Source organism: Leucopleurus acutus, assembly GCF_964270905.1.
Source record: "Leucopleurus acutus genome assembly, chromosome: 8".
Classification (NCBI taxonomy): domain Eukaryota; kingdom Metazoa; phylum Chordata; class Mammalia; order Artiodactyla; family Delphinidae; genus Leucopleurus; species Leucopleurus acutus.
In genome coordinates, this window is record NC_139151.1 from 44,220,976 (window position 1) to 44,244,541 (window position 23,566).

A 23,566-nucleotide genomic window follows, 5' to 3' on the forward strand; every position below is an offset into this window, starting at 1 on the left:
TAACCCCTTATCAGATATATGATTTGCAAAATCTTCTCCCATTCAGTGGGTTGTCTTTTCATTTTGTTGACTGTTTTTTTTTTTTTTTTTGCTGTACGCGGGCCTCTCACTGTTGTGGCCTCTCCCCTTGTGGAGCACAGGCTTGTGCTCCTGTGGCTCCTCTCCCCTTGTGGAGCAGCAGGCTCCGGACGCACAGGCTTATCGGCCATGGCTCACGGGCCCAGCCGCTCTGCGGCATGTGGGATCTTCCCGGACCGGGGCACGAACCCGTGTCCCCTGAATCGGCAGGCGGACTCTCAACCACTGCGCCACCAGGAAAGCCCGAATGTTTATTTTTTTGCTGTGCAGAATCTTTTTAGCTTGAGATAGTCTCATTTTTTATTTTTGCTTTTGTTTCCTCTAACTGAAGCAACATATCCAGAAAGATCTTACTAAGACTGATGTCAAAAAGCAGAGAGGAATAAGGAAAAGTATATCTAATCTACTTTCCCAGAAGTGGAAAACTGTGCACATTTATTAGTATGTTAACTATGATTCTTCTGCTTTATGGACATCTAAAACATCCATTGTTTTCACACAAATATTACTTCTAAGATTCCCACATAGAGTGATTAGTGCTGGGCATTATAACAGATGCAGGATTGGAAGTGTATCAGAGATCTAAGTTCTGCTCTGCCAACCTAAGGAAGCCAGAATGGGACACAAAAACATAATATTTCTGTTGCATTTTGAAGTATGATGGTTACTTAAAGAAAAAGCACTTGTGTTTGTGTTGAGAGCTGAAATAACCATACTTTTCATGGAATGCCATTTTTACCTGACTGCACAATTGAGAGGTAAACTATTGTTATTCAGATTTAAGCATTTGGCACACAATTTCTTGAAAGTAAGTATGTCACTTAAAATAAAACAACTGATGATATTTTCGCCTATAGAAAATTTGAGCTTTCAAGCAAAAATTAGAATTCTGGAAAATTTTATTCAATCACTGTAAGTTTGCCAGATTCTCAGTATTTAAAGACATTTCTGATGAGATTGTTTGTGATATTAATAAATGTGACTTTTTCATATTGTATAATGAGATATTACAACATTTGAAGGATCTGCATATCTCAGTGAATACGTATTTGTAATATTGATCCAGTCTCAAAATATTACAGTATTTTGTAAATGATCCATGCTTGATATTACAAATTATAGAAAAAACATTTATTCATAATGTAGCTAGATCAATGAAATTTAATGTAAAAAATGCAAAAAGTTTATTGATATGCTTTCAGCTTTGACAGTGCAACTAAACATTTAAGAAATTACCACTAGGTTGTTTGGCCTGAGGTGACCCAGGAGTGGAGCCTACAGATTCTTTGGTGGGGCTAATGGTGGACTCTGGGAGGGCTCACGCCAAGTAGTACTTCCCAGAACTTCTGCTGCCAGGGTCCTTGTCCCCATGGTGAGACACAGCCTCCCCCCACCTCTGCAGGAAACCCTCCAACACTAGCAGGTATTTGAAAAGAGGATGTATCTTCTCTTGAAGGACACAAACTAGACTCATTACTGATGCATATTAAGAAGATATTTCAAATAAAATATTGAAGTTAGAGAGGTCAGACAGCAGAAGAAGAACTACAATCCTGCAGCCTGTGGAACAAAAACCACATTCACAGAGAGATAGACAAGATGAAAAGGCAGAGGGCTATGTACCAGATGAAGGAACAAGACAAAACCCCAGAAAAACAACTAAATGAACTGGAGATAGGCAACCTTCCAGAAAAACAATTCAGAATAATGATAGTGAAGATGATCCAGGACCTTGGAAAAAGAATGGAGGCAAAGATCAAGAAGATGCAAGAAATGGTTAACAAAGACCTAGAAGAATTAAAGAACAAACAAACAGAGATGAACAATACAATAATTGAAATGAAAACTAAACTAGAAGGAATCAATAGCAGAATAACTGAGGCAGAAGAACGGATGAGTGACCTGGAAGACAGAATGGTAGAATCACTGCTGTGGAACAGAATAAAGAAAAAAGAATGAAAAGAAATGATACAGCCTAAGAGACCTCTGGGACAATATTAAACCAAACAACATTTGCATTATAGGGGTCCCAGAAGTAGAAGAGAGAGAGAAAGGACCCAAGAAAATATTTGAAGAGATCATAGTCGAAAACTTCCCTAACATGGGAAAGGAAATAGTCATGCAAGTCCAGGAAGCACAGAGTCCCATAGAGGATGAACCCAAGGAGAAACATGACGAGACACATATAATCAAACTGTCAAAAATTAAATACAAAGAAAACATATTAAAACCAGCAAGGGAAGAATGACAAATAACACACAAGGGAATCCCCATAAGGTTAACAGCTGATCTTTCAGCAGAAACTCTGCAAGCCAGAAGGGACTGGCAGGACATATTTAAAGTGATGAAGGAGAAAAACCTACAACCAAGATTATTCTACCCGGCAAGGATCTCATTCCGATTTGATGGAGAAATTAAAACCTTTACAGACAAGCAAAAGCAGAGACAGTTCAGCACCACTAAACCAGCTTTACAACAAATGCTAAAGGAACTTCTCTAGGCAAGAAATATAAAAGAAGGAAAAGACTTACAATAACAAACCCAAAACAATAAAGAAAATGGGAATAGGAACATACATATCGATAATTACCTTAAATGTGAATGGATTAATTGCTCCCAGCAAAAGACACAGGCTAGCTGAATGGATACAAAAACAAGACCCATATATATGCTGTCGACAAGAGACACACTTCAGACCTAGAGACACATACAGACTGAAAGTGAGGGGATGGAAAAAGATATTCCATGCAAATGGAAACCAAAAGAAAGCTGGAGTAGCAATTCTCATATCAGACAAAATAGACTTCAAAATAAAGACTATTAGAAGAGACAAAGAAGGACACTACATAATGATCAAGGGATCGATCCTAGAAGAAGATATAACAATTGTAAATATTTATGCACCCAACATAGGAGCACCTCAATACATAAGGCAAATACTAACAGCCATAAAAGGGGAAATCGACAGTAACACATTCATAGTAGGGGACTTTAACACCCCACTTTCACCAATGGACAGATCATCCAAAATGAAAATAAATAAGGAAACACAAGCTTTAAATGATGCATTAAACAAAATGGACTTAATTGATATTTATAGGACATTCCAACCAAAAACAACAGAATACACGTTTTTCTCAAGTGCTCATGGAACATTCTCCAGGATAGATCATATCTTGGGTCACAAATCGAGCCTTGGTAAATTTAAGAAAATTGAAATTGTATCAAGTATCTTTTCCGACCACAATGCTGTGAGACTAGATATCAATTACAGGAAAAGATCTGAAAAAAATACAAACACATGGAGGCTAAACAATACACTACTTAATAACGAAGTGATCACTGAAGAAATCAAAGAGGAAATCAAAAAATACCTAGAAACAAATGTCAATGGAGACACGATGACCCAAAACCTATGGGATGCAACAAAAGCCGTTCTAAGAGGGAAGTTTATAGCAATACAATCCTACCTTAAGAAACAGGAAACATCTTGAATAAACAACCTAACCTTGCACCTAAAGCAATTAGAGAAAGAAGAACAAAGAAAACCCAAAGTTAGCAGAAGGAAAGAAATCATAAAGATCAGATCAGAAATAAATGAAAAAGAAATGAAGGAAACGATAGTAAAGATCAATAAAACTAAAAGCTGGTTCTTTGAGAAGATAAACAAAATTCATAAACCATTAGCCCAACTCATCAAGAAAAAAAGGGGGAAGACTCAAATCAATAGAATTAGAAATGAAAAAGGAGAAGTAACAACTGACACTGCAGCAATACAAAAGATCATCAGAGATTACTACAAGCAACTCTATGCCAATAAAATGGACAACTGGGAAGAAATGGACAAATTCATAGAAATGCAGACCTGCCAAGACTGAATCAGGAAAAAATAGAAAATATGAACAGACAAATCACAAGCAATGAAATTTAAACTGTGATTAAAAATCTTCCAACAAACAAAAGCCCAGGACCAGATGGCTTCACAGGCGAATTCTATCAAACATTTAGAGAAGAGCTAACACCTATCCTTCTCAAATTCTTCCAAAACAGCAGAGGGAGGAATACTCCCAAACTCATTCTACGAGGCTACCATCACCCTGATACCAAAACCAGAGAAGAATGTCACAAAGAAAGAAAACTATAGGCCAATATCACTGATGAACATAGATGCAAACATCCTCAACAAAATACTAGCAAGCAGACTCCAGCAGCACATTAAAAGTATCATACACCATGATCAAGTGGGGTTTATTCCAGGAATGCAAGGTTTCTTCAATATATGCAAATCTATCAACATGATACACCATATTAACAAATTGAAGGAGAAAAACCATATGGTCATCTCAATAGATGCAGAGAAAGCTTTCGACAAAATTCAACACCCATTTATGATAAAAACCCTGCAGAAAGTAGGCATAGAGGGAACTTTCCTCAACATAATAAAGGCCATATATGACAAACCCACAGCCAACATCATCCTCAATGGTGAAAAACTGAAAGCATTTCCACTAAGATCAGGAACAAGACAAGGTTGCCCACTCTCAGCACTCTTATTCAACATACTTTTGGAAGTTTTAGCCACAGCAATCAGAGAAGGAAAGGAAATAAAAGGAATCCAAATCAGAAAAGAAGAAGTAAAGCTGTCACTGTTTGCAGATGACACGATACTATACATAGAGAATCCTAAAGATGCTACCAGAAAACTATGAGAGCTAATCAATGAGTTTGGTAAAGAGGCAGGATACAAAATTAATGCACAGAAATCTCTGGCCTTCCTATACACTAATGATGAAAAATCTGAAAGTGAAATCAAGAAAACACTCCCATTACCATTGCAACAAAAAGAATAAAATATCTAGGAATAAACCTACTTAAGGAGACAAAAGACCTGTATGCAGAAAACTATAAGACACTGATGAAAGAAATTAAAGCTGATATAAATAGATGGAGAGATATACCATGTTCTTGGACTGAAAGAATCAATATTGTGAAAATGACTATACTATCCAAAGAAATCTACAGATTCAATGCAATCCCTATCAAATTACCAGTGGCATATTTTACGGAACTAGAACAATAAATCTTAAAATTTATATGGAGACACACAAGACCCCGAGTAGCCAAAGCTATCTTGAGGGAAAAAACAGAGCTGGAGGAATCAGACTCCCTGACTTCAGACTATACTATAAAGCTACAGTAATCAAGACAACATGGTACTGGCACAAAAACAGAAACATAGATCAGTGGAACAAGATAGAAAGCCCAGAGGTAAACCCACACACCTATGGTCAACTAATCTATGACAAAGGAGGCAAGGATATACAATGGAGAAATGACAGCCTCTTCAATAAGTGGTGCTGGGCAAACTGGACAGCTACACGTAAAAGAATGAAACTAGAACACTCACTAACACCATACACAAAAATAAGCTCAAAGTGGATTAGAGACCTAAATGTAAGACCGGACACTATAAAACTCTTAGAAGAAAACATAGGAAGAACACTCTTTAACATAAATCACAGCAAGATCTTTTTTGATCCACCTCCTAGAGTCATGGAAATAAAAACAAAAATAAACAAATGGGACTTAATGAAACTTCAAAGCTTTTGCACAGCAAAGGAAACCATAAACAAGATGAAAAGACAGCCCAGAGAATGGGAGAAAATATGTGCAAATGAATCAACAGACAAAGCATTAATCTCCAAAATATATAAACAGCTCATGCAGCTCAATATTAAGAAAACAAACAACCCAATCCAAAAATGGGCAGAAGACCTAAATAGACATTTCTCCAAAGAAGACATACAGATGGCCAAGAAGCAAATGAAAAGCTGCTCAAAATCACTAATTATTAGAGAAATGCAAATCAAAACTACAGTGAGGTATCACCTCACACCAGTTAGAATGGGCATCATCAGAAAATCTACAAACTACAAATGCTGGAGAGGGTGTGGAGAAAAGGGAACCCTCTTGCATTGTTGATGGGAATGTAAATTGATACAGCCACTATGGAGAACAGTATGAAGGTTCCTTAAAAAACTAAAAATAGAATTACCATATGATCCAGCAAGCCCACTACTGGGCCTATACCCAGAGAAAACCATAAATCAAAAAGGCACATGCACCCCAATGTTCAATGCAGCACTGTTTACAATAGCCAGGTCATGGAAGCAACCTAAATGTCCATTGACAGATGAATGGATAAAGAAGATGTGGTACATATATACAATGGAATATTACTCAGCCATAAAAAGGAACGAAATTGGGTCATTTGTTGAGATGTGGATGGATCTAGAGACTGTCATACAGAGTGAAGTAAGTCAGAAAGAGAAAAACAAATATTGTATATTATCGCATATATGTGGAACCTAGAAAAATGGTACAGATGAACCAGTTTGCAGGGCAGAAATAGGGACACAGATGTAGAGAACAAACATATGGACACCAAGCAGGGAAAGCGGCAGGGTGGTGGGGTTGGTGGTGTGATGAATTGGGCGATTGGGATTGACATGTATACACTGATGTGTATAGAATTGATGACTAATAAGAACCTGCTGTATAAAAAAAATTTTCTAAATTCAACAATTCAAAAAAAAAAGCTAAGCAGGAGGGTGTGCTACTGACCCACTGGTAGAGGCCAGGGATGTTGCTAAACATCCTGCAAAGCACAGGACAAACCCACACCCCCAACAAAGAATTAAAAAAAAATTGAAGTTATATTATGGAGACAAACTTATTTTAGAATTTAGAATATTTTGTTATTTCTGGAATTAGTCTTTGTGATTATATAAAAAGAATTGCCAAGGAAAACTGTTGCCCCTCAGCTAATACAGGTTAAAAGGTTAGACATTCATAGACTTAAATTACGTGCTTCTCTAGCCCGACAACAATTAAAACAATGCCATTTATAGTTATAATATACATTTCATCTATTGGTTAAAACCTAGAATTAATAACACTGAACCTAATACTTAGAAGGAGAGATACTCATCCTTTTGTTTTATGTTAATACTTCTAAAGAGATCTAAACCAATCCAGAAAAATAAAGTCTAGACAATTTGAAAAGCTGGACGATTGTCTCCAGTTTCACTTTACTACTTCAGTAAACCTAGTCACCCCATAGTGTTACTCTTTCAAAGCCTATTTCTCAAATGTACATTATAGAATCAAATCTTTGAAAGTTTAGATTTTTCTTTCTCCTATATATATATTTAATCAACTGTGAAATATGATACAGCTATTTCCTACAAAGTTTGCTACCTAAAGAAATTGTATTAAATTATATTGTATAATTTCTGTCTTCCTGAATGCCATCTTCCAATTTTCTTAATCTCAGACTCTGAAAATTCCTCTCATGCTGCTTATGAAACAGTTACTATCTTGAATGAGAGTGTTTTGAAAATCTTATAAAGTATAAGCTGTCTTAATGTACAATTTACTTGGATTAGTAGCAACTTGCCCACATGCTTGTCTGTATTTTGGATGCATATTTTGGTAAAGTGCCTGATATAGAATAAGTCATGATATTTGCTGTTTTGTGTGCTATTACCAAGACACGACTTGTAAACACTAGCAGAATTTCTGATGCAAATGACAGTGTCATTTGGAAAGACTTCCAAGTTGCTATCTTTGCAGTTTATAGATAAAGTTATATATGCATATTGTATATGTAATATGTATACGTTTAATATATAGACATATGTATACATATATATAACATGTATATGTTTAATATATGTATACATTATTTTTAATTAATTACTTTAAATTAATTGCACATATATACATGCAATTAAAAACTTTTGCTCTGTGAAGGACTCTGTTAGGAGAATAAAAGTACAAGCTACAGACTGGGAGAAAATATTTATAAATCATATATGTGACAAAAGAATTTGTATCTAAAATATGTAAAGAACTCTCAAAACTCAACAGTAAAAAAAACTAAATCCAATTAGAAAATGGGCAAAAGATATGAAGAGGCATTTCATCAAAAAAGATATACAGATAGCATGGCAACTAAGCAAATGAAAAGATGTTTAACATCACTAGCCATTAGGGAAAATCAGATTAAGTCCATCGTGAGATATCACTGGATACCTATTAGAACAGCTAAAATACAAAGTAGTGAGAATACCAAATGCTGCTGAAGATGCTGAGGAACTGGGTTTCTCGTACATTGTTGATAGGAATGTAAGATTGTACAGCCACTCTGGGAAATAGTTTAGCAGTTTCTTAAAAAACTAAACATATACTTACCATACAAGCCAGCCATCGCTCTTCTGGACATTTGTGTTGGAGAAATAAAAACTTGTGTCCACACAAAAATCTGTACATGATAGTTTGCAGCTGCTTTATTTGTAATAGCCCCAAACTGGAAACAACCAAGAGGTCCTTCAATAGGTGATAGTTAAACAAGCTGTGGTATATTGAACATGGAATACTACTAGGCAATAGAAAGGAGTAAACTGTTGATACAGGCAACAACTGGGATAGGTCTCAAGGGCATTATGCCCCTGAAAAAAGCCAGTCTCCTAAGGTCCTATACTCTATGATTCTGTTTAACATTTTCAAAATGACAGAATTATAGAGATAGATAATAGTGCTTGCTAGGGGTTAGGGATGGTAGGAGAATGGGGGTAGATGTGACTCTAAAGAGGTAGCACAAGGGAAATCTTCCTGGTGATGGAATAGTTCTGTGTCTTGATTGTCGTGATGGTTACCTGAATCTACAGATGTGATAAAATGACATTGAATTTGGGACTTCCCCGGCGGTCTGGTGAGTAAGACTCCACGCTCCCAATGCAGGGGGCCCAGGTTCAATCCCTGGTGGGGGAACTAGATCCTTCATGCCGCAACCAAGAGTCTGCATGCCACAACTAAAGATCCTGTGTACCGCAACTGAGACCAAGTGCAGCCAAAAAATAAATAAATAAATGAAAGAAAAGGGGAGAAAGCAAAGCAAACAAACAAAAAAACTCACAAGTTAAAAAAACAATGACATAGAATTTCCAGACATATGTATCAACATTAACTTCCTGGTTTTGATATTGTACTATACTCATGTAAAATGTACCCATCGGAGGAAACTGGGTGAAGGGTACCTAGGAAGACTCTGTACTTCTGCAACTTCCTGTATAATTATTTTAACACAAAAAGTATTTTTAAAATCCTCCCAGAGTTATGTAGAATCCATAGACTATATATTAGTTATTCTTAACAAGGTAAAAAACATTGTTTTAATGAATTTATGCCCTAAAATGCATATTAAAAGCCTGGGTTCTGGTGTCAAGTAGCCTTGAAACTCAGCTCTTTATTTAGCAGCCATAAGTCATGAAAAATAACTTATTGTCTCCAAGTCTCAATTTCCTTTCCTGTTAAAATATAATCATGGCAATAATAATAATACCTACCTTGTGGCATCTTTACAAAGATTAGAATGAATAATATAGGTATTGCTCTTAGCACAGTGTCTGACATCTAAATATACCTCAATAAATGGGAGTTGAAATTAAAAAAAAAAAAAGAAATTACCACTAGTTAAGTTTTGGTAGAGAAAGAAAAAGCAGATCCAGAATTATCAGAGGATATGTTTAAAAATACTGCTCCTATTCCAATTTTATATGTGTGAAGATGTATTTTCAAGTTCTTCAATCAAACCCCATATCATAATATGTTGAGGATAGAAGCAGACATAGAATCCAGATCTCTTCTTTTTGCAAATATATAAATCAGTGCCATGCCATTTACTAGTTTTTGAAAATATATTGTAATTATGTTATCTATACTAGCATGTAATGATTAATATTTATAATTTTAATGAATCAATAAATATTTTCAAATCTTCTCAGATTTAGTTTTAAAAATGCTAAGTAGCCATCAATATAACTCACATAAACAAAAGCTTTGTAGAGTTCTCCATATATTCTAAGAGTTGTAAATAGATACTGAAACCAAAATATCTTATTGAACAGATCAATTGCTGTAGAAGATTATAAAGCAGTCCTATGTATACATGAGACATAGGCAATTTGTCTTTGGTTCCTGAAGTCTCTCAACTCATATTTGTTAAGTGAATAAATACATAAAATAGAATTCTGCTTTTTCTTTGCAGTGTTTATTGCTAATGAGTGGTGGCATTTGCACCAAGATTTGTCCCAACGAAGTGAAAACTCCAAAGACCAAATGCCTGACTCTATATTTACAAGAGGTACATTATTAATTTGCTCCTTAAAGATCTTCTAGGACCTTAAGTTGAATTATTGGAAAATGATATTATCCCTTAGCAAACAGCCATTTTCCACAGCAGTGAATTCAAATGACGAAAAAGTGAATGAAAGCTGTCTATTATGAGTAAATACACATCATGAAGACTAGTAACCTATGCCAAATTATAAGGGAAGTTGGGATGACTATTGAAGATTGCAGAGAAGACGGGGTGGGGGAAAAGAGAAACATATCTTGCGTATATAGTAGGAGCTAGGTATGCGTACATCCTCACAATAGCCTAAATATGTAATTATTAAATACATTTTTTAAATGAGGGAGAAGATACTCATAATGTTAGAATTGATGCTCAAATATATTGCTATATGCCTTCAAAATTAGTATTTCAATCCACTTTAAAAGGTCCTGTCCCAACATGGGATGTTTTTCATCTCTCTTTCTCTAGTGTTGCTTTCTAAAGTGGTGTTTGCCAGTACATAATACCAGCACCTTTTAATTCATAACGCAGCTGACATGTGTCTTAAATAAATTACTTTACTTTCGCAACATTCACATTTGGCAAGAACAATTTGCATGCCAGTACAACTGGTAGAAGCGGGAAGAATTGGAAGAGTCGTTTAAAAATGTATAAATACATGGGGACTGACCTTTTTTTTTTTTTACAGAGAGAGCTCCAGGGTATATTACTAACACATTTGTTGCTAAAAGTTTACTGAGTATCAAGCAATAATATCCCCAAACTTTAAACTACTTATTCTGTTTTTAAGGGTTTTTTTTTCTGAAAAAATAGACAACCGTGAGTTTCTACCACACAGATGTCTGAACAATGTCAATGGGTCTAAAAAAATTGTTTCTGCAAAAAAATTAAAATGCTCCCTAATGCTCAAACAGTCATAGTTTCTAGCAGGCTCTCACTGCACCCTGACTAGAGAGCTTCTAATGACCAGATAAAATGAATGTATTCTGGTCTTGCCACCCTTCAGCTTTGGGAAGCAAAGCACTGATTAAGAATTTAAAAGGCATTTGTATATATAGGAATTAAGCTTGACTTGTTTTTTGTGAACCTAACACATAAGTATTAACTCATCCCTGAGAGCAGCTTCTTCCCTAGAATCTTAAAAAACATGCTTGCATATCCACAAAGCCTTCTCCATAATATAGCACTCCGTATTATTTCAGGCTTTTTAAAAAGGTAACATTATCTCCTAGTAAAAGAATCACAATTCAAAGCAAACCCACTTGGAAAATAATATGCAGGACATTTGTTCGAATTTCTTACATGTAATAGGAAGGGTCCTATTTGCCCTAAGAACTTGGAGTAAAGAGAAAAAAATGTTATTCTTCAAGTCAAATGAGTTGAATCAGTTCGTTCAACTAAAAGAAGACAGGTTGTCTCCTAAACTCATTAGAATAACTACTTCACTGAAGATGGTGCATCAGCTTAATCAGTGAATATTAAATATCTCAAGACTGTTGTGAGGATTAAGTAATAAGACACGTGGGAAATGAGAATGTCTAGCACATAGAGGTTTGTATTGTTATTATTATAATCAGTATCATTGCCTGTTCAGAATATCAACAAGGTTGGCAAGGTGATAATTCTGGGGAGTTAAGTAATTCGGGCTCAGAAAGGTTCTCATGATCTGGATGAACTCTTTCTAAAACCCTCCACCTCATTCTGCGTCAGTGTACACCAAACTATACCAAGCTACTCAGCTTTCTGATTCTCTTAGAATTGGTAAAGAAGGTGTGCAGGGGAGGCCTTGAGCCTTCCCATCACTAGAATGTCTCACCTCACTTAAACAATCTCCTTAGCATTCTGGTTTATACAACAGTTGTCAATGTAATTTATCTTTGAGTTTGTGTGACCATTTCTAGATATGCCAAGAAAGTCCATTTCTTAGGCAGGAAGACTGGAGACTAGATCATCCTTTGAAGACGTCATTGTGCCTGGCCACTGGCCTTTCTCTTCAAGTATGCATACTGTTACCTTAAGACTTCATTCAAAATTTCAAAACCCCTATTAACTTTCATGAAAGCCCAGAGCTCATTTACCCATTTTCTAGACTGCTCCTCAAGAAATTCTGGCAAATGAGGAGGTAAGATACTGCCCAGGTAGTCACAATAAAATAGAAAGGGTGAAAGGGCTGCATGAAAAAACGTTCTAGAGAATCATAACAGACGGATTTTTTAGAAGAGCTGTTATATAAAATAGATTTTTTAGTGGTGTATACTTAAGAGGACAAAACAAGGACCAATTATTAGAAGTCAGTGGAAGACATTTCATAATCCTCCTCAATGTGATGCTTACCTTTCTGCCTCCTATTTAGTCATCAAGAGTTTCTGATACTCCATACTCTAGAGTCTAGAAAAGTTTCTGTACTCTAACCAACTCATGTTCATCTCATTCTCCCTGCCTTGGATAAAGCCCTCACCATTCATGATCCTCCCACAGTTCATTAATTAGTCTTTCTGCATTCTGCTAAGGGCACTAGATTCACATCTTTCTGAAACATAGATAGAATCACATCAAGTTCCTGCTTAAAAACCCCTCTTGACTCCCATTGTCTATAGCAGTGTTTCACACAAGGTATTTAGACATGTTCTTGAAGATATGAACATTAGATCATGACTTTTAAACTTTGGGTTTTCAAACATATCTCATCTACAGGGAAGATATGAATGGCATTTACAAATAATAAATGTTAGTTTCTTAATTCCCTAGGGATCTGTGGACATATTCTTAGGAGCCTATTTTTTCCCTCTCTGGAGAAGAACTGGAGAAGATTTAGAAACATGGGTATTCATGGCATATTCTAAACCTTCTATACCTCTTTGTTATTTCCCATTACAAACTTAATATTCTAGCCATATACATTTTCTCATTTTGTTGTATCTAATATTATGCTTTCAATACTTCTATTCCACTGCATATGTTATTCCCACAGCTAGAAGTGCCTTTCCTTCTCTGCTCTTCTTGGTGAGAAATTATTGCTATTTCAAGATCCGGTTCCAATTTCTCCAGGTTGGGAGATGTTTCTGGTTTAGTTCTGGGTTCCTACCTCATTTTATATTGAGCATCATATTGTGTTTTCCTTATGGGTTTGTGTGATGTTTTCTCACTAGCTGGTGAGCTCCTCAAGGTCAGAAACTGTGTAGTAGTCATCTTTTCATGTCTTTGGACTTTTATAATTTCACAGAGTACCAGGTTCATGGAGGACTCTTTAAGTTGAATGCAATTAGATTTTGTCTTAACCTAAAGAACATCCTGTTCTCCCTTATGAGGTAGGTTGATCTCTGTTCTTGGAAGACCACATAGTGATACTATTATAGTGGGCATCTCAGCAAAATGAGAGATGTTGAACTGAATACATTGAGAAATGTCTTCCAACTATATGTTCCATGGTTCTAAGTTGCACTGTGCTTGGGGCTGAGAACATACCATTAAATTAGAGTCGTTCCTTGTTCCTGCACCTTCTTCTATTTTAGGTATCAGGAGCTGCCTTTGCTCTTGACTCCTTGCTTCTGGGAATTCACTCTGAAAAGCAGTACTTTTACCTTCAGAAATGCTCCCTCCCTGGGTCTGTCTCAAGAAAGTTCCTCTTCTGTCTTTCCTCCTCCCTATATTTTTCTCTGCACCTAGCACATCATGATTTATTTTCTCAGGATGCAGTCTATACTTAGTTTGTAAGCTAATTGTCAGAAAAATTAATGACTGATAACTGAGTTGTCAAAAACTAATTCCAGTTTAACATAATAATAGCTGCCATTTTTTGAAGAAATGTTATACGCTCCTTACATATATTATAGTATTTAATCCTTACATGAGCCCTCTAAGTTATTACTCTTATCTACATTTTCCAGATGATGAAATTAAGGCCCTGAGAGTTAAATAGCTTACTGAAGGTAACAGATCTAGGAAGTGGTAGAGTCTAGATCAAATCCCAGTCAGTCTAATTGCCTTTAACCACTTCCCTAAACTGCCAGCCCACCCCATTCCCCAATACCCACAGCAGTACAATTTTTGCATTATCATTATTATAAAGTGTGAAATACGGGACACCATGGGTAGTCAGAGATTTGCACATGAGAAGATTCTTCTTTGAATCGAATAGCTCATACTCCACAGGGACCACCTAATCAGAAGACTACCTTTTATAATGCATACTAATTCTTCTTTGCTTTATGTGTCTCTTTCACACAATTCATAAATCACACATTTTCAATCTTTACTTCAGCATTTAAATCCAAGAGGAAAGCTGAGGTTACATAAATAACTTCCGTAGACAAAAATGCAACAGTTCCTCCATCCCAGGACTGGCTGTGGGAATTTGTTGTATGGGAAATACATCAAATACTTCTCATGAGACCCAAAAGAAAAAAGGGCAGCAATAACTGTGAGGTTCAGTCAAAACTAACAATTCAATTCCACTTGCATTTATTGAGAGAAGAGAGTGCAGTGTTTGCCAGTGGCTTTGGGCAGTGTAGGTACAAGGTGAGTCTAGAATATTTTGTTGTACCAGAAAAAAAGAAAGAGCTAAAAAATGATAGGGTCATGAAACAGAGACATAAGAATTGGCTTGAAGGTGTGCCCAATGGTGAAATCTGGGACCGTTTTTGTACAGTGGGGAATCTGGTCCACACGTAAAACAGGTGATCAAATTAGCATCACCAAAGTGACACAGAGGGTCATCGTGTGCCTTCCGATGTTAAATGCTCTTAGAAAGACACGAAACCTCTTCTGTAAAATTCTGGCTAAGAATACATTACCTGGATCCATTCTACTAAAAATTCTATTAAAAACAGGAGCATTCTGTTAAAAATGGGGGGAATGTATTCTCCAAAAATGTGAATCTCGTCAGAAAAAGAAAGGCTGTGGAAATATTTCACATTAAAAGAAGACTAAGGAGAAATGGCAACTAAATGCCATCTGACCCTAGACTGGACTCTTTTACAGAGAAGAAAATGCTGTAAAGGATATTATTAGTGTATTGAAAAAAATGCAATATAAACAGTAAATTAGATTAAAGCATTACACCTATATAGAATTTACTGAAGTTGATAACTGTTCTGTGGTTATGTAAAAGAATATTTTTGTTCTTGGGAAAAACACACTGAAATATCCAAGGGTAAAGGGTTCTGATCTATGCAATTTACCCTCAGATGGTTCAGAATGAGAGAGAGAGAAAGAAAAAAACAAGTGTAAATGGTAAGTGAATCTCGGTAGAAGGTATATGTGTGGTTTTGTACAGTTTTTATTGTTGTAATTTTTCTGTAAGCTTAAAATTATTTCTAAAGAAGAGAGTAAACAAATGTGTCCCTGATCAGGAAAAACTCTTGTTGGTGGCTCAGATCAATGTTTTCTAACATTTTGCTACCAGTAAATAGGTTTCGTACAATAGGTATAGACAAACTAAGTGATGGGTTAGGTGCAACTGGAAGAGCCCTAGATATTATTTATGTTTTCATTTATCAAACACGTATTGAACACCTATTATGTGCCAGATAATGTGCTATAATGTCTTTTCTCTCTTTCTCAAGAAAGCATACTAGACTATGAGTAAATAAGAATAGCTCATTGGAAAAAAAATAATTCACAGATATAACTTATTAGTATTCACAAATTATTGACAATAAATGTGATGTCCTCTACTGACTCTGCGCATTAGAAACTCATTTGAAAACCACTGGCTGAGTTGACATGGCTCAAGCTAGTTTTCTTTAACTTGAGGCCCAGAGAAGTGAGGCTCCCCTACCTTCTTTCTGTGATCAGCCCATGTTCCTTAATAACAAAGTTTATGCTTTCTCACTGTTAGAAAATCTGCCTGAATAACCTGTAATGTACTATATATAATTCCCTTAAGGATGGAGCCCCACTTTATAATGTCATTAAATCAGCATCTGGAATCCTGCTATTAACCCCTGCACAGTCCAACAGGACGCCCAATGCACCCACGTGGTGAACACCAACTTGTCTGTGTGCCTTCGTCTTAGTCTGTAGGCTCAGAGACTCCTGGGAACCAGGCATTGCCTTCTCTTGTTATATTATTGAAGGACTAGCTTGATATTTTCAACCTTCAAGAAACGCTCAACTCACTCAGGGTCATCAGAGTACAATGGAAAGGACTCTTGGATTTTGGCACTTGCCAAATCTAGAAACAGATTTAGCTCTGCCACTTACCAAATGGGTGGTAGCCAAATTACTGATATCTCTGATCCTGTTTCCTCTCTTTAAATTAGAAATAATGATGCTATCTTCCTCAGAGGATGGTTGTAAGAATTAAGTGAGATGGTACTATACAGAATCTTTGGCACAGTGCCTTGCAGATAGAGATTACTTGGAAAACGTTAATTACTAATATTATTTAAGGAAAATAAACACAATTTTTATTCTAATAGCTGCGCTGAGGTTCCTCTTTAGGGTGACACTCTCCTTGTTTAAATTGCTTCTGAGGTAGAGCAAGGCCCTAAGAACTTCTGGATTAGAAAAATATAAGGAAATGAAAGAGACAGAGACACTATTCTGCACAGCTGAGCAACAGAAATTAGAGGACAAAGCAACAATCACAATGACAAGAAACAAACAAAAAAAGTTAAGGAGGAAGAAATAGGAAAAGAGAAAGTTTTGTCTCCATGGTAGGGTGCCAAAGAGTTTTTAGGAGGTGGAATGTCTAGTGTTAAATTTTGAGTTATCTGCCTTGCCAGAATTGGTCCCCTATGTCTCCCCAGAACTCAGGTTAAATCTGTAACTTGAGTGAATATTCCTATTTTTTGTTTGTTTGTAGGTTTGTTTCCATAATGAAAATTGAGATGGCAGAGATGGGTTTCATGACTCAGTCAGCACTGAGCAGAGAAGAATGAACAGATGCTGAAGGGAAGATGCAAGCAAAGTTGAGAGCTTTTCAGGAAAAGTAGGTAGGCCTTAGAAGAGACTATGATAAGGAATCTCTGACGAAACACAGAAATCTTGAGGGATAACGGGATGGGGCCTTAACCTTACATGGGATTTTACCCTTATTATAGTTAAAAGAACAGACTTGTCTCAAAGAGGCTAGCATTCAGAATATTCTATTTTTTCTTTTCTTTTATTTATTTATTTTTTTACCAGCTCACCTGTTTACTGTAAAAGGATATACCTCAGGAACAGCCAGATGGAAGAGATGCAGAGGGCAAGCTGCAAGCTACAGAATATTTTAAACTAGGTAAAAATACTAAAAGTTAGAAAAATATTATAGGTCCACAGTCCTATATCTATAATTCCAAAATACAAAAAGGTCAAAAAATGTATTATTTTGTTTGGCACCAATATTTTTTTAGTGGAAAACCTGACTTTATTCTCCATGAGGCTGCCTCTTGTCTCAATTTATTGACCTGGTGGGTACTTTCATACATTTTGCTGAAGAGTTATTCATGTTTCAGATTATGTGTGACCCCCATACTCTCCTAGGGTTATTGGCCATATATGTACACATGCCACATGCCCTACTCAACTCAGAAAATTCTGAATTCTCAAACACTTCTAAACTGTTGTCGTACCCTAACCTGTACCCAGGATTTTGGATAAGAGATTATAAACATGAATTCAGAAAAAAAGAAAATTTAAATGAGTGGAAAAAAGGAGATTACCTTCCAGTGTATTTCTAAAGCTGAAGTTGGCAGCTTTATCCATGGAACCTGATTCATACTGGGTCAAACTCAGGCAAAATTCCACATCAGCAGAGGAGGGGAGCCTTGGGGTCCTGGCTTTGTCGTGATTTCCAGGATTGCGCAGTATCGGTCCCTCAGACGTCCCATTGCATAAAGTGTGACGGCTGTTGTACTCCTCCAATTGGCTGCAGATGACCTGCACAAAACGCCTTTATGTTAAAGGGGTGTTGTCTCCACCTCTAAGTCAAAGGGGGAAGGTAGGGAGGTTGAGGTTCCTGATTACCATATATGGATTTCTAATTACCAGGAGATCAATGTTTTAAAGTAAATTATTGAAGGAAACAGCTTTCTGAGGGTTGCAGAATAACCCATGAATGTTAAAATTCAGAACAGAGTTCTAGTCTTGAATCTACCACTTGAGAAAATAAATTAAATACCATAGGTCTGTATCGGACGGCGGGGAAGATGGCGGAAGAGTAAGACGCGAGATCATCTTCCTCCCCTCAGATACATCAGAAATACATCTACACGTGGAACAACTCCTACAGAACACCTACTGAATGCTGGCAGAAGACCTCAGACCTCCCAAAAGGCAAGTAACTCCCCACGTACCTGGGTAAGGCAAAAGAAAAAAGAATAAACAGAGACGAAAGAATAGGGATGGGGCCTGCACCAGTGGAAGGGAGCTGTTAAGGAGGAAAGGTTACCACACACTAGGAAGCCTCTTCACGGGTGGAGACCGTGGGTGGCGGAGGGGGAAGCTTCAGTGCCGTGGGGAGAGCACAGCAAGAGGCGTGCGGAGGGCAAAGTGGAGATTCCCGCACAGAGGATCGGTGCGGACCAGCACTCACCAGCCCGCGAGGCTTGTATGCTTACCCGCCGGGGCGGGCGGGGGTGGGAGTTGAGGCTCAGGCTACGGTCGGAGTGCCAGGAGAGGATTGGGGTTGGCGGCGTAAGCACAGCCTGAAGGGGTTAGTGCGCCACGTCTAGCCGGGAGGGAGTCCGGAAAAGGTCTGGAGCTGCCAAAGAGGCAAGAGACTTTGTCTTCCCTCTTTGTTTCCTGGTGCGCGAGGAGAGGGGATTAGGAGCGCTGCTTAAAGGAGCTCCACAGATGGGTGCGAGCCGCGGCTAACAGCGCGGACCCCAGAGGCGGACATGAGACGCTAAGGCTGCTGCTGCTGCCACCAAGAAGCCTGTGTGCGAACACAGGTCACTATCCACACCCCCCTTCCGGGGAGCCTGTGCAGCCCGCCACTGCCAGGGTCCCAGGGTCCAGAGACAACTTCCCCGGGAGAATGCACGGCGCGCCTCAGGCTGGTGCAACGTCATGCTGGCCTCTGCCGCCGCAGGCTCGCCCCGCATTGTGCCTCTCCCTCCCCGCGGCCTGAGTGAGCCAGAGCCCCCGAATCAGCGGCTCCTTTAACTCCGTCTGAGTGAAGAAAGACGCCCTCCAGCGACCTACACGCAGAGGCGGGGCCAAATCCAAAGCTGAGCCCCTGGGAGCTGTGAGAACAAAGAGAAAGGGAAATCTCTCCCAGCAGCCTCAGAAGCAGCAGATTAAAGCTCCACACTCAACTTGATGTACCCTGCATCTGTGGAATACCTGAATAGACAACAAATCATCCCAAATTGAGGAGGTGAACTTTGAGAGCAAGATTTATTATTTTTTCCCCTTTTCCTCTTTTTGTGAGTGTGTATATGTACGATTCTGTGTGAGATTTTGTCTGTATAGCTTTGCTTTCACCATTTGTCCTAGGGTTGTATCCGTCCTTTTTTTTTTTTTTAACTATTTGAAAATTTTTTTTCTTAATTATTTTTTATTTTAATAACGATTTTATTTTATTTTATCCTCTTTCTTTCGTTCTACTTTTTCACCCTTTTATTCTGAGCCGTGTGGATGAAAGGCTCTTGGTGCTCCAGCCAGGAGTCAGTGCTGTGCCTCTGAGGTGGGAGAGCCAACTTCAGGACACTGGTCCACAAGAGACCTCCCAGCTCCATGTAATATCAAATGGTGAAAACCTCCCAGGGATCTCCATCACAACACCAACACCCAGCTTCACTCACCGACCAGCAAGCGACAGTGCTGAACACCCTATGCCAAACAACTAGCAAGACAGGAACACAACCCCACCCATTAGCAGAGAGGCTGCCTAAAATCATAGTAAGTCCACAGACATCCCAAAACACACCACCAGACGTGGACCTGCCCACCAAAAAGACATGATCCAGCCTCACCCACTAGAACACAGGCACTAGTCCCCTCCACCATGAAGCCTACAAAACCCACTAAACCAACGTAAGCCACTGGGGACACACACCAAAAACAACGGGAACTACGAAACTGCAGCCTGCAAAAAGGAGACCCCAAACACAGTAAGATAAGCAAAATGAGAAGACAGAAAAACACAGAGCAGATGAAGGAGCAAGATAAAAACCCACCAGACCTAACAAATGAAGAGGAAATAGGCAGTCTACCTGAAAAAGAATTCAGAATAATGATAGTAAAGATGATCCAAGATCTTGGAAATAGAATAGACAAAATGCAAGAAATATTTAACAAGGACCTAGAAGAACTAAAGAGGAAACAAGCAACGATGGACAACACAATAAATGAAATTAAAAATACTCTAGATGGGATCAACAGCAAAATAACTGAGGCAGAAGAACAGATAAGTGACCTGGAAGATAAAATAGTGGAAATAACTACTGCAGAGCAGAATAAAGAAAAAGAGTGAAAAGAACTGAGGACAGTCTCAGAGATCTCTGGGACAACATTAAATGTACCAACATTCGAATTATAGGGGTTCCAGAAGAAGAAGAGAAAAAGAAAGGGACTGAAAAAAGATTTGAAGAGATTATAGTTGAAAACTTCCCTAATATGGGAAAGGAAATAGTTAATGAAGTCCAGGAAGCACAGATAGTCCCATACAGGGTAAATCCAAGGAGAAACATGCCAAGACACATATTAATCAAACTGTCAAAAATTAAATACAAAGAAAACATATTAAAAGCAGCAAGGGAAAAATAACAAATAAAACACAGGGAATCCCCATAAGGTTAACAGCTGATCTTTTAGCAGAAACTCTGCAAGCCAGAAGAGACTGGCAGGACATATTTAAAGTGATGAAGGAGAAAAACCTACAACCAAGATTACTCTACCCAGCAAGGATCTCATTCAGATTTGATGGAGAAATTAAAACCTTTACAGACAAGCAAAAGCTGAGAGAGTTCAGCACCACTAAACCAGCTTTAGAACAAGTGCTAAAGGAACTTCTCTAAGCAAGAATCACAAGAGAAGGAAAAGACCTACAATAACAAACCCAAAACAATTAAGAAAATGGGAATAGGAACATACATATCAATAATTACCTTAAATGTAAATGGATTAAATGCTCCCACCAAAAGACACAGACTGGCTGAATGGATACAAAAACAAGACCCATATATATGCTGTCGACAAGAGACCCACTTCAGACCTAGAGAAGCATACAGACTGAAAGTGAGGGGATAGACAAAGATATTCCATGCAAATGGAAACCAAAAGAAAGCTGGAGTAGCAATTCTCATATCAGACAAAATAGACTTTAAAATAAAGACTATTAGAAGAGACAAAGAAGGACACTACATAATGATCAAGGGATCGATCCTAGAAGAAGATATAACAATTGTAAATATTTATGCACCCAACATAGGAGCACCTCAATACATAAGGCAAATTCTAACAGCCATAAAAGGGGAAATTGACAGTAACACATTCATAGTAGGGGACTTTAACACCCCACTTTCACCAATGGACAGATCATCCAAAATGAAAATAAATAAGGAAACACAAGCTTTAAATGATACATTAAATAAGATGGACTTAATTGATATTTATAGGACATTCCATCCAAAAACAACAGAATACACATTTTTCTCAAGTGCTCATGGAACATTCTCCAGGATAGATCATATCTTGTGTCACAAATCAAGCCTTGGTAAATTTAAGAAAATTGAAATTGTATCAAGTATCTTTTCCAACCACAATGCTATGAGACTAGATATCAATTACAGGAAAAGCTCTGTAAAAAATACAAACACATGGAGGCTAAACAATACACTACTTAATAACGAAGTGATCACTGAAGAAAGTGAATACGAAATCAAAAACTGCCTAGAAACAAATGACAATGGAGACACGATGACCCAAAACCTATGGGATGCAACAAAAGCAGTTCTAAGAGGGAAGTTTATAGCAATACAATCCTACCTTAAGAAACAGGAAACATCTCGAATAATCAACCTAACCTTGCACCTAAAGCAATTAGAGAAAGAAGTACAAAAAAACAGCAAAGTTAGCAGAAGGAAATAAATCATAAAAATCAGATCAGAAATAAATGAAAAAGAAGTGAAGGAAATGATAGCAAAGATCAATAAAACTAAAAGCTGGTTCTTTGAGAAGATGAAAATAATTGCTAAACCATTAGCCTGACTCATCAAGAAAAAAAGGGAGAAGACTCAAATCAATAGAATTAGAAATGAAAAATGAGAAGTAACAACTGACACTGCAGAAATACAAAAGTTCATGAGAGATTACTACAAGCAATTCTATGCCACTAAAATGGACAACTGGGAAGAAATGGACAAATTCTTAGAAATGCACAACCTGCCAAGACTGAATCAGGAAGATATAGAAAATATGAACAGACCAATCACAAGCACTGAAATTGAAACTGTGATTAAAACTCTTCCAACAAACAAAAGCCCAGGACCAGATGGCTTCACAGGAGAATTCTATCAAACATTTAGAGAAGAGCTAACACCTATCCTTCTCAAACTCTTCCAAAATATAGCAGAGGGAGGAACACTCCCAAACTCATTCTACGAGGCCACCATCACCCTGATACCAAAACCACACAAGGATGTCACAAAGAAAGAAAACTATAGGCCAATATCACTAATGAACATAGATGCAAACATCCTCAACAAAATACTAGCAAGCAGAATCCAACAGCACATTAAGAGGATCATACACCATGATCAAGTGGGGTTTATTCCAGGAATGCAAGGATTCTTCAATATATGCAAATCAATCAATGTGATACACCATATTAACAAATTGAAGGAGAAAAACCATATGGTCATCTCAATAGATGCAGAGAAAGCTTTCGACAAAATTCAACACCCATTTATGATAAAAACCCTGCAGAAAGTAGGCATAGAGGGAACTTTCCTCAACATAATAAAGGCCATATATGACAAACCCACAGTCAACATCGTCCTCAAGGTGAAAAACTGAAAGCATTTCCACTAAGATCAGGAACAAGACAAGGTTGCCCACTCTCAGCACTCTTATTCAACATACTTTTGGAAGTTTTAGCCACAGCAATCAGAGAAGAAAAGGAAATAAAAGGAATCCAAATCAGAAAAGAAGATGTAAAGCTGTCACTGTTTGCAGATGACATGATACTATACGTAGAGAATCCTAAAGATCCTACCAGCAAACTACTAGAGCTTATGAATGAATTTGGTAAAGTAGCAGGATACAAAATTAATGCACAGAAATCTCTGGCATTCCTATACACTAATGATGAAAAATCTGAAAGTGAAATCAAGAAAACACTCCCGTTTACCACTG

General features: G+C 37.5%; 1 protein-coding gene across 1 annotated transcript in view; it reads right to left on the reverse strand.

The window, feature by feature from the left end:
* TYR (tyrosinase) overlaps positions 1–23,566 on the reverse strand; it is a gene marked incomplete at its 3' end in the record, with an annotated part of 110,915 nt that overhangs the window by 76,246 nt on the left and 11,103 nt on the right. The window contains exon 2 of the mRNA XM_082843852.1: positions 17,929–18,145. Within this exon, the coding sequence (XP_082699978.1) occupies positions 17,929–18,145 (217 nt within the window). The remainder of the gene's footprint in view (positions 1–17,928; positions 18,146–23,566) is intronic.